Consider the following 12,395-nt stretch of genomic DNA (forward strand, 5'->3'; position numbering starts at 1 on the left):
GGCCTCTCCACAGGCCGCAGGGGAACTGCTGCTGCCTGCCTGGAGCACCTCCTGCCCTCCTGCTGCACTGACCTGGGAGGCTGCAGGGCTGGTTCTGTTCTCTCACTCCTCTCTCCCAGCTGCCGCACATCATTTTTTACCCTGTTACCTAAAAAGAGATGTTTTAGTTTCTAGCACTGAATTTTGAAACACAACCACTTGACAAGAAGACCCAGGAAAATGCATCGTGAAAAAGATTTTTTATTTATGATTTCAGAGATCATCATCTGAGTCATTATCCTCAATTTTTTGTAGTGGCCGCTTAACACCGATTATTAAATCAATACTGAGAAGCTCTGTAACACAATGAAGAACTGAAATTACTAACTGGTATTTGCAATACACTGACTCCAAGCCTTTCTCATTCACAGGCAGAGGCTGATTTTTCCTGAGTGCATTTGTGGTTTTGAGATAAAATTTGGCAAAGCTGTTCCCTTCTGTTGTCCCATGTAAGGACTTTGGAATAATTAACAAAGCATCAGCAACAACGCTGGATATGACAGTTACTGCTGACTGCTGAAGCTGCTTTGCATAGTACTGAATATAATAATGTAACAAGATTTCAAAGTAACCTCCTACTGGCAAAACTGATCCTGCTTCTATGATGGAGCTGGAATAATTCTGTGCAACACTTACACAACCCTCTTCCTGTTTGAATGGAATTATACCACAGCTAGCTTTCTCTAGATCTTTACCGACATCTAGGCGTTCACACACGGTAACTGTGTTAGCGTTGTCTGTTGTTAATACAGCAGTACCGTAATTCTTCTGATTGTCCACTGGTAAATCACTTTCGTAGCCCTTGTGCATTTCACCTGAATGCTCACATTTTGCATGTGGTTTCTGTGCATCTGTTGAAGAGCCAGCCCCTCTGCAGGGAACATTTAACTCTTTGCTGTGTGAGGTGGGATTTGAGAGTATCTGCGAAGCTGTTTGTATACCTGCTGGATTTTCACTTCCCTTTAGAGCAGAGTCTACAATTTGTGTGTCTGTTTCACCCCTGTGTGTTTTCAGTTGATGTTCAGAAACCTGATTACTGTTACAACAAATATTTTCTACTGTAAGTTGCTTCTGAGTAGCTGAAGAATGCCTGCTACAAACATCTGAGGCATCACTCTGGCTTTCACCTTTGGACCTGCATTCCTCCCTCCCATCAACTGTCTTAAACAGCTGTTGCAGCATCGTGAATGCCCCCTGTACGGCAGCAGCATGTTGCTCGTTAACACCATCCACTGGCCCACAGAGAACGAGGCAATGAGGCTGAAAGGCACACTCGCTGCTGGCAAAGCCTATGTGAGCGTATCTCTTGGAGCCCAGCAGCAAGGGCCGACAAAACGTCACTGCTGCAGTGTCTGTGATTTCACTACACCCGTTATCGCCAAAAGGCGAATAGGGCGAGACTCCCGTGATTTCACGGACAAGGGCAACTTCTTCCGCGGAGAGACACTCCACCACGGACACACCGTACAGCTTCGCGTAGTAGATAACGACGTCCTGCTGCTTCACGCTCGACAGCAGCAGCCCAACGTTGCTGCTCTGCAAGCGTTTCACCGCGGCTTCCGTCCTGGCCTCGCACCAGCGCCGGGCGGCCTCATACTGACCCTCGGAGCCCACGACGAGCTCGACGCCGGGCGCGCAGGGGCCGGCGTGCAGGGGCTCGGTGACCACCACGGCCCCCGCGGCCCCGCTGGCGGGGCTGTAGGCGGCGAAGTCCCTGCGGAGGACGACGCCGGGCAGCACCGCGGAGCCGTCGAGGGGCAGGCCGGGCACGGCGGCGTGCAGCGCCTCGAAATGGCGGCCGAGGAGGCGCAGGGCGGGCGGGCGGCGGGCGGCGCAGCGGCCGAGGTACTCGCGGCACAGGCGGGCGAGGCGCCGCCGCTCGCCCGGCCCGACCCGGCCGCGCAGGTAGGCGTCCAGCAGCGCCTCCAGGGCGGCCAGGTCTACCCGCGGCTCCGCCTCCTCCCCGGGGAAGGCGGACAGGAGGTGGCGGCGCAGCCCCAGCGCGGCGGCCGGCTCCAGCACCCGCCTCTCGAAGTCGGGCAGCGCCCGCCCGGCCCCGCCGGCCGCCCGCAGGCCGCGCAGCACGGCGGCCAGCAGCAGCACGAACGTCTTGGCGCCGTCCCCCGTCGCGCCTCGGTGGCGGCAGGCGGCGGCCGCCATCACCCTGCGGGCACGCAGAGCCGGTCAGCGCCCGCTCCCCGCCCCCGCTCCCTCCCTTCCCCGTCCCCCCGCGGTACCTGGCCGTCGGCGGCTGCAGGCAGAGCGCCTCCAGCAGGCGCCGCCCGTCCCTCGTGAGCAGCGGCCGCCCGTCGGGCCGCAGCACCAGCGCCCGCCCGCCCCGCGGCCCCAGCGCGCCGCGCACCGCGCCCGCCACGGCCGCCGCCTCCTGCGCCAGGCGCCCCGCGTCCGGCACCGCCATGGCCGCGAGGGGCACGGGGCGCATGCGCGGCGCGCTGAGGCGCGGGAGGCGGCACGGCGGCACCGACCCGCCTCCCGCAACGGTTGCGCTCCTGAGGGGGCCGGGAGCCCCCCGCCGCGAGAGAGGAGGCAGAGAGGAGTTTCTGTGTTTATTTCACTACGCGAGGGAAGCTAGTTCTCAAACACACAAGCCTTGACAAAAGGGGGGGGGTTAGGTATGGCACAAACTTGACAAACCGTACATCCGCGTCTCGGAACAGCGCGAAGCCCATCAGAAGGCACTATTGACAATACTCGAGTATCTGCGAAATTTTCAGTGGTTTCCGGATAACCCTTCAAAAAGGATGATTAAAATTTACAGAGGGACAGAACCCTTGTGGTACGTCACTTACATAAACGGTGGGGAAATAACAGCCTTTAAGAAAATATACTACACATCGAATCCAAAGTCTGTTTCATAAACACCAGTCCGGCAAATAAAACAAATCCCAAAGGCACAGGAGGGCAACAAAGAAAAAAAAAAAAAGAAACCACCATCATCGCATTTGAAAGGTAGACCTATAAAATAATTTCTTTACAAGATTAAACTGGAGGCAAAAACCCCAGGCTATGCCCTCAGTAAGTAATGTCATCTACTTCAAAGTAATCGACATGTGAAATGCAAGAAACATCACCTGCTGCTGAAACTGCTACTTGCTACGGTTCACATGGCTTATATACTCTTTTTAACCTCAGGTCATCCGTACCTAACTAGGCAATCTGTACCTAAATGGCAAATTAAAGGCTTAGAGTGCATTTGAAAACAAAACAGAACAACAAAACCACATGGCAACAAAGTCTGAAAATACTTCCTGTACAAGAAGAAACAAAAAACAACATTTGTAAATCAAATGTGGAAACAAGTGCTGTTTTAAACTTTAAAAACCAGTAGGAGGCTACAGCCCTCAAAAATCTGCAAACTGTACAGTCAACAGAGTAACTCTGTGCAGAGCTCAGTGTTAAGTACATAATATTCAAGATCAGCCACGCGTCATGGTTAAATGGTGATTCTCTAGCGATGGTGAGGTGCTAGAGAAAAGGCTTCGTGCACCAGGCCTGTGACCAGCTGTACTGTAAGAATCAGGCAAGAAATTACTTTGTTCTGTTTACATAAGGAAACATAATACAAAACCCAACCAAATCCTAGGTTTCAATGTACTTTTCAGAATTTAAGGAATCTGATCATACCATCAAGCAGAAGTCTGCAGTTTTAATTGTAAGAAGTTTCATCATATGTCCTTTACCTTCCTGGACCATGATGAAAAACACTTTCACAACAGAAGTAACCTCTAAAAAATAAGTTGAAAAGGAAAATAAGCATAGGCATTTTGTCTCGCTCTGTTCAAATTTTCTTGTCTTGAGCTGAGTATGAATTTCAGATATGGAGCATTTGTTTATTCTGATGCTGTCTGACACCATACAGCCTGCCAGCTAGCTGGGTCAAATCCACATTTACTACCATGCAGTCCATGTAGAAATACATGAGTCTGTGTTAATAACTGATCTTGAATAGAAGTGATTAAAATCAACATAAAAAGGGCAGAAGGACATTCCTATTTACAAGGCAGATAAAAAGCTTGTAACTATCATTCAAGAGTTTCAGCACCACAAACTTAGCTGAGATATTTTAGCAGATTGAAGTTATTGCCCCAATTCTGATTTATTTTTTACCTCACTCATTTCCTCTTATATTAGCCCCATGTACAGAGGGACCTGACTTGGATTGTAAGACAGGTGAAGCTTTGACATTTGACCACTATAACGAATGGTCAAATTTCATCCTGAGAAGATTACAATAATACTACAATGTTAGTAGTTTGCCATTTTATATACGGCAAACAACTTCAGTTTCTGTTAGAGAGCTAACTTAGGGATTGTTTCTTTTTTTAAAAAAACAGAAAACGTAACAGTGAGGGACTTTCTACATTCACAAATTCTGTCTCATCAGTTGTAGACATAATAGAGTCCCCATGCCTGAAAAAGATTTAAGAAGTAGCTATACTAACATGAAGCTGTAAGAAATAAGCTGAAGTCGACTGCTTAAGCAAAGAACTTTTACATCACTGAGGCCCAGAGAAGGGGAAAGGTAAAACAGAAGGTGAGGTGCTGTGAAGATGTCAGCCACAGGAATATAAGAGCTTGAATGACAAACAGCAGTAAATAGTATTTTCACCAAATACTGGACAAGACTGATGCAGAACAGAGTATGACATCACTTGGAGAGCCAGTAAGGCTGCCCATGGCAAAGGGATCAACAGGACATAGCAAAAAAGCCAAAAATGACCTCTGAACTTTCCACTGCGCGGGATGGATTTGATTTCTGACAGGATCCACTGAAAACAAACTTGGCTTGAAAACAAACTTGGCTACAACACTTTGCGTTGTGCCTCCCATTGTCTCACCTGGATAGCTGAAAGTACCTTTACAATACTACAGCTCCTTTTTGACTTGATGCAAACACGGAAAGGCGTGACTTGTGTAAGGAAATCACCAGATAAACACTGGCACCCATTTGTTTTGGATGAAATTTTTACAAGTTCTATACATGCATATAGTTCTTCAAATGAAATGTTGCAAACCCTGGTTCTAAACTGAAACTTAAGCTTCACATAAATTTGTACAGCTCAGCTTAATGAACAGGTGCACCGGGGTGGGGTGTTCAGTTAGGTAGCATATACTGCACAAAGGACAAATCTAACAAGCAGTGTTTCGCTAGCATTTGTTCCGAGGTGTGCGTTGTTAGCTGTCCCACAGTTCCTGGGGCTGGTTCCCTTGTAAACACACACTTCTCATTTGCAAGTGAACTGTTGATAGTGGCCAAATTCTGTTCTGCATAGTCTTTCCGTTGGGAAGCACAGCTCATGCTACATACTATGCATAACTTCGCATCTTCACATTTTGTTTCAAAAATAAGAGAGTCCTGGCATCAGCAGTCTGTCTTCTTACTATGATATGGCGATACACAAATGTAAATTCAGAGCTGTCCATTTATCAGGGCTTAAAAAACATACCCTAAATCCTCAACACGTGCAATTCATGAATATGAGCGGACAATTACCTTTCCAGGTGCTGCGCTAGTAAAAATGTGCTCTGTACAGGAGATGCAGGAATGTATTTATGAAGAGTCTGAAGTTTTAAAACTCTAAAATTAAAACGGCTGGTTTATAAGCCACTACAGTTATTCAGGGTAAAAACCGTCATACCTCCAAAACAAATTAAGGACATTAAATTTCAGAATTCCCAGAGACTTCAGCTGTTTACTCAACAGTTCCTAACATTCATGACCTTTGTATAATAACATATTTGTTTGACCTTAAAGAAAAGTTTACTTCTGAACACCCAACACCATTTACAAAAAATGTTGGTACGCATGGCTACCTTTAAAGTCACTTTGTTACAAAAATGGTAAGTTGAAATGTAACAAAGTCTGCTTGTTTATTACTCTACCACACGAGGAATCATGTCCTATCTACAGTGCCTGACCTCTGAATTTTCAATTTGATCTATTCCGTGGTGAAGATTCATCAGTACAGCGTGTGACGTAATATAAAACACAAGGCTGATGTTGTATGTCTGTGAGACAGAGGCACAAACCAGGAGCAAGAGTGTACTGGCACTTACACGATTCTTACTTCAACTGGGTAGATGGAAGGATGATTCTGAACCATGGACTCTTGAGGCAAAAGTTCTGTAAGTTGTTGCTACAGGGCTCATTTAAATAATATTGCATCATTTAAAGTCCAGCTTAAATATGGTCCCCAGTAACTGATCATTCCAGTTCCGAAAGGCCCTTGTTCACACTTCCTATTTGAACAAGAAATTAATGATAAGCTGTAGCAGAACCAGGAGTAAAATGAAGATATAGTGCTTCAGCTGCAAAAACTGGTTGTCCACAGTCGGTGAATTAGAAGTGACCCGATTTCGTAGAGCCATAATGTCCCTGCAAGATACAGAATAATATCCTGTAAATTACTATCTAGACATTTTCGCATTTCTAGTATGTTAGGGGTCCCTACAGAACACAAATTTTGAGGAAAATTATGAAATATTGATGAGTAACTGACACTTGGGAAGAAGGGTAGTTGAACTACTTTTCCTACTCTTTCAATGACATCAGGGCTCTAAAGCAGAAAGATACACACCAGCCTCCAAAAAAAAAAAAAACAATTAGAAAATTAGTATTCTCTAAACCATTTTAAAGCATTTTATTCAGTACTACCTCTTAATGTCTTCCTGTGTTTCCTTTATAGATTCAATGGCACTCTGCAGTTCACCAAGATCTGCCCCTTTTTTCCTTATTCTTGTATTATGCTTCATGAGTTGTGCTAGAAAAATACAAAAGACAGATTTAATTCCCAGAATAAGTCCTTAGTCCAAAACTGAACGAAGTAACAAGGACAAACTAAGTGATTTGCAAAAACGAGGAGGAAGTTTTCTAATTGAGTTTCTAGTGAAAACTAAAGCTTTATTCCAAAGTCCCCTACAGCACAGGGCAGCAAGTTAAGCGTTAGAACTATCTTACAACTCTCACTGTATTGTTGAGAATGCTTGCAGAAATTCAACAACAAAAATCTGTCTCTATCAACACACTGATCTACTAATTAAAACAACTCACTTTGTTTTAAGAAAAGAGCTTACAAACACAATTTGTTTTCCAGATACTAAATACGTGCAGCACTGAAGCCTACCTTATCCTACATATTGATATTTAAGAGGGCAGGAAAGGCAATTAAGACCATGAGCCATTCTGCTGCTTTTGTTTTTCCAGAATGTGCTTCGTACTGAAGTGTTATCTAAAGAACGTATTATTTTGTAACACAAACATCTTGAAATAAGAAGAGCATGTGTGACTACAGAACACTGTTTAACCGTCAGATAGATTTGTTATGTTTGTACAAAAACGTATTTTTTCCTACCTTCACTTCCAGAGGAATCCTGGTTATCAGGCTCAGGGGATGAGAAACCACACTCCCCTTTTTTCTGGCTGGTTGGTTTTCGCTTGATTTTTGGAACACTAACCTACAATTAAGCTTATGAATTATTTCCAGAGAACCAGAACTGTAGCAAAAGCAGCACATTCTGACAGCAATAGTTAAAAACACAATATCTTACAGAAGTCAAAGCTAAGATTGTTGATATAAACACAACCCAAAGTTCTATTTAAGAGAAAGGCCATATTAAACCATCGAGTTCAAGTTTGTGTTATTTTATATCCCTACCCAATTAAGCCATCCCTGCCAGTCAGGACGCATCACAGAAGTGAAACCCTATGGATCAGGTAACCCACATTTTTGGATGGTAAAAACAATATTTTCTAACCCTCCCAATGCTCTGAGGACCTTCACACACATCACACAATATATCCGAGCACTTGTTTATATTGTGTGAATCTTTCTGCACAGGATAACAAAACTGGTACATACCATTGGTGTCCGGTGTCGAACTTTTGTTTGGATTGTGCCATCTTTTTCAAATTGGATCATATCATTCAAAGGATCCCATGGCCTGGTACTAGACAAAGTGAATACAAATGATTAATACCACAGCAATTTAAATGAGAAATATTTTCTTGCTCAGAAACTATTCAGTATGTATAGGTTAATGATCTTTTTCCCTAGGCAGTGGTAAGAATACAAGCCGTCATATTAACCAGCAGTATTATTATGAAAGCATCTGGCCAGAGCTACGTACTTGTCAACATGGAGAGGTTTTCTGCATAACATAGTTATTATTCTAGAACTACAGGGAAATGAGGGGAATTTTTTTGTTATTACTTTGGGCTGCTTTTTTGCCTTTTTTTCTTCCTTTTAAATGACCAAGGTAAGGCACTAAATACTCTATATTATTGACTGCCATAATAACTCTAACACTTTTATCTCTGTTTGCCAGTATGCCTAGGAAGAAGAGATTAAGACTCAGTCATCCCCCCAGACTGCTTTCATTCCAAAGTGGCTAATGATAATCAACACCGATCAAGAAGCAGTACTGAGCTACATACAGTTTGCTTGCTCAGATTTTTAAGAGTGTTTTTCCAGGTGCAGGTTGATATGAAAAAAAAAAATCAAACAAAAGACAGAGCTCATTGGAGAATAACAAGTAGCCAAAGGCAAAGACAGACATTCTCACTGAGCATGGCCTTTGCAGGACAGAAACTGCAAGTCAGCTGCATGGAGATCATTCTGACGCACAGCTTCAGCAACTGCAGATTAAACACGGATTTCCTTTCATCTCTTCCTGTATGCCTTTTAAAATATTTGCATCTGTTTCAGATGTCGTGAACATACACCTGCATTTACATCTTAGCTTAACTTAGCTTAAGTTAAACATCATCTACAGTAACCAGGTAAGAACAAGGCATTCCTCTCCCAAAGGTCTTTCAAAGCTGCAATCCCGATACCTGTATCCCTAATCCTGGTTTCTAATTCAGGTATCTTAAATTCCACAGCTCACTGAACACATCTTCACAGCGACCATAAAAGACTCTGCTCTCTATATGGCCCAGGTGGTGAGTTGGCTTCATATACAGAAAAGGAGTCAGAAATTTCTTCCAGTGATAGCTGACAGCACAGACTGCTTTCTAGCACATTCTAACACTTCTGTGGCAAATACTTGAACCACAAGGCCTCGAGGAGACAAGAAATATGCACAATGCACCCCAAAGCACCGTGCCCTAGAAAATTCTTGAATGTAGCATGAATGTATAGAGGCACATAACCAAAAAGAGAAAAATAATAATAAATAAAAAACCAACAAGACAGAAAAGCCCATTGCAATGATTACCTGAAACATATTTGCCTGATTTAGCAATCACTGTCTTTTCAGCATTACTTATTAATGCCCTCTCTTTGGTGAAGTTCAGCCCAAGTTCAGCTAAAAAATTACGGATCTTGGTTGAAGCATATTAGTAGGTACATTGAGTAGCACTGCATATTTGTTGCATTTGAATAACTCTGAGTTCTTGTGCTCCCGGACGCACAACAAGAGTCTCAGAGGCACTACCAAGCGTTTAACTAGCAGTTTTGGTATAAGCATTCCAGCACTCACTCAGCGTATTTATAGTGCCATTCTCCTGTGACTGAATCCTGATCGAACAGCTTGCATGTCCACTCTTCACCCTTAAGTTTCCTCTCTTTGGCACTCCTCCTCTGAGCTTCTTCCAGAACATATTTCTCTTGAGTAGCTTCTGTTTGGTCTTTATTATTTATTGCTTTAGTCACTTGCTGCCAAAGCCTGACAAATAAGCAACATAAAGAGTTACAATCTGTTTATAACAACTGACTGAAAATATTTCCCTAATTATAGGCTAAGTGAGGGGATCAACCTCTAAAGAAGACATTACTGTATTGTAATATACCTTTTATCTACATTTCCAACAAGACCTTCTATGACTGTAAGATTCATAAATAATAAACTTTTAGTATTTAACACTATTGCTTTCTTGTTTTACACGTCAGTATCAACAAATACATGAAGGAAGGAAAACAACAGCTACTGGCTAATTTTTGCAATTTGGAGAAGATAATGAATTCTATTTTGTAAAAAATAATTGTAAGTGCTTCCAAAGTGAACTTACTTCTCTGACTCAAAGTCATCCTGCTCTTCGAACTTCACGGTGTATCTAGGTAACCTACGCTGCTTGATATCAGACGTTGGGTTCCAGAATGTCTCCGAAACATCTGTCTTCTTGTCCCTAATAGTAACTTCACTGTCCTGTAACATATATAGTTCAGTTACCTTAACTGTAATAATCTCAAATAGTGCCAAAATAATACGAACAGAAAGAATAATCATTTTTTTTCAACAAGAATTTATTTCAGATAAATGCAGTTAAAAATAATTACATATGCTAATTACAAAATTCAATTTCTGCACTCTGCGCTGGCTCTAGCTTGGAATAGGTACACAATGGAACCATTAACCATGTCCAACAGCGGCACCAGTGTCACCTCACCAGAACTAAAACAAATTTAAAAATTTCATGCTGATGCCATAACAATTTCTCATAATACTACCACTTATATTAAAACATTTTACAAGTTGAAAAGTATTTTCATCAGGAACTAATCAAACATACTCAACTTTTCCACCTGTAAGGGCTGCAATTAACAGTACATTGAATCTAAGGTCATTCTTGAGAACTGGTTAACTATAAAAAGATATTTTCAATGAAAGTGGCATTTAATCAACTTTTTTTTTTTAATTTAGGTGTCTTTATTTTTGTAACTAAGTGCTGTTTTCACTTGCCAGAATTTACACAGCACTATCACTCACTACTTACCCAGTGACCTTCCAAAATAGCCAGAACTTCTTTGCCAAGCTTAATTTTCCCTGATATTTGATTAACACTGTCGTTGTTACCTAAAAACGGCTGCAAAACAAAAAGAAATGCCTCCATGTTTATTTTAATAGCAAATTACTGGCATATATGTTGAGTGTTAAGGAATTAAGTGATTTATGAAATCTGATATAAACAGCCCCGATTGCTTTCAGTATCACAACTTCTGTCTAACAACCCCAGAAAGAAGTTATTCTCTCTGTATTTTCTCAAAAGCTTTGCTGAACAAAAGCATATGAATTGGCTAAGAAATCTGGAAAGAAAAGGGCAAATAATGCAGAAAACAGCGACGTGATGATATCTTGGAGGAAACTGTCATTTGCTATACAAATCTCACCACTTTGCCAAGGACTCTTTGTTACTAGAGATTAACTCTGAAAAAAGCAACAAGAAAAAATGATTGCCGGGAATTTTCTTCAGCCTTTTTGATAGTCTGCACATGTATCCTGTGTGTTGATGAGGCAAAACTTCCATTACTACAGCCTCCTAACTTTTAAGTTTCCCCTATAATCTCAACTGAATACAGTTTTCCTCTCCATATGTACATTTCTCTTTAATGGCTATTTGTTTAACCTTGAATCAGTTTCTGCCTCAAAGATGGCAAACATATTTTTCAGAAGTTCAAGCCATTTACATGTAGCTGAGAAACCTTTCTTTAGCCTTTGCAACTGGGTGGGTGCTTCTATAGCAAACAGAGCTGCCAAAAATAGTATGCAAAACTGCTCCTTAATGCTGGGCATTAGGCTGATCCGAATGTCAGCAGAAACCCTTGCACCACCTTTGTTTGAAGTTTTATTCAGGGTGGAAGAAGGGAACCTGGGTTTGAGTTCTCCAGATTAAAAAGACCCTGAACATTTTCAGAGAACTGAAAATCTCCATGAAATATTCACAAGACAGAAAAACTGAGCTGCTGATCAGTTCCTGTGCGAGGAGCTCCCCTGCTCTTGCACACGTTCCCAGACACACACAGATGCCGCTGCTGGAAACAAGACCGACTGTTGCTTCCTCCTGCCCCTGCCCTAGCCAAGTTGTTCTTAAGTTTCGTAGCAATATGTTAGCACTGTGACAGAAGTGTCCTTATGATCAGAGGCTAAGACAGAGCTTCAGTCAAGACCTTTGGAAACAGAAGAGTACATTAAATAAACAGATGACAATATAACTCCCTTTTTTAATTTAATCACTATTTGCTAGATACACATAGCTAGACACACATGGCAATTAATATGAAAATTCTTCAGTTTCCAGAGAAGACAATTCCATATTAAAGAAAATTAAATGAGATTGTATCTAAGGCTTGACCTGATTATATATATATATATATATATATTTAATATTCTAACACTTATTCTCATGCCCACTTGCAGCGTTCACTGACCTTGAGTTTGAATTCAATTGTTGCACTGTAGCCAGTTTTTTCACAGGTGATATTGACTGTTCCACCAAGCTCTAAGGTCATTGTGCCATACAGAATTCCTGCAAGAAAGAGCCAACATGAAAATTTCTAACCGGACAAGATAAAAAATAAAGTTCTTTGGGCCCATTTCCTAGAGTAGGATTCCCCTGC

The 12,395-nt window shown here is 42.4% G+C and overlaps 2 protein-coding genes across 7 annotated transcripts in view; both read right to left on the minus strand.

Moving 5' to 3' along the window:
* Positions 1 to 220: 220 nt before the first annotated feature.
* Positions 221 to 2,476, minus strand: BBS10 (Bardet-Biedl syndrome 10). The gene is made up of 2 exons (XM_083838776.1): positions 2,277 to 2,476; positions 221 to 2,203 (listed from the first exon to the last, which is right to left on the minus strand). Exons 1-2 carry the CDS (start codon positions 2,456 to 2,458, stop codon positions 253 to 255), a joined length of 2,133 nt encoding a protein of 710 aa, XP_083694902.1. The 5' UTR covers positions 2,459 to 2,476; the 3' UTR covers positions 221 to 252.
* A 117-nt stretch (positions 2,477 to 2,593) lies between these two features.
* The window catches only part of OSBPL8 (oxysterol binding protein like 8), a 90,587-nt gene continuing 80,785 nt past the window's right edge, over positions 2,594 to 12,395 (minus strand). For all 6 annotated transcript variants that reach the window (XM_083838725.1, XM_083838729.1, XM_083838726.1 and 3 more), the window contains 8 exons: positions 12,207 to 12,304; positions 10,775 to 10,864; positions 10,070 to 10,206; positions 9,541 to 9,726; positions 7,920 to 8,007; positions 7,413 to 7,515; positions 6,716 to 6,821; positions 2,594 to 6,436 (listed from right to left, as the gene is read on the minus strand). In XM_083838725.1, coding sequence (XP_083694851.1) covers positions 6,301 to 6,436; positions 6,716 to 6,821; positions 7,413 to 7,515; positions 7,920 to 8,007; positions 9,541 to 9,726; positions 10,070 to 10,206; positions 10,775 to 10,864; positions 12,207 to 12,304 — 944 coding nt within the window. In that variant the 3' untranslated portion in view covers positions 2,594 to 6,300. The remainder of the gene's footprint in view (positions 6,437 to 6,715; positions 6,822 to 7,412; positions 7,516 to 7,919; positions 8,008 to 9,540; positions 9,727 to 10,069; positions 10,207 to 10,774; positions 10,865 to 12,206; positions 12,305 to 12,395) is intronic.

The sequence above is a fragment of the Anser anser genome, assembly GCF_964211835.1.
Source record: "Anser anser genome assembly, chromosome: 1".
Lineage (NCBI taxonomy): Eukaryota > Metazoa > Chordata > Aves > Anseriformes > Anatidae > Anser > Anser anser.

Coding starts and splice junctions, on each gene's coding strand:
- BBS10 (XM_083838776.1), bottom strand. CDS start 2,458: ATGGCGGTGCCGGACGCGGGGCGCCTGGCGCAGGAGGCGGCGGCCGTG. Junction 2,204..2,276: donor CTGCAGCCGCCGACGGCCAG/GTACCGCGGGGG, acceptor GCGTGCCCGCAG/GGTGATGGCGGCCGCCGCCT.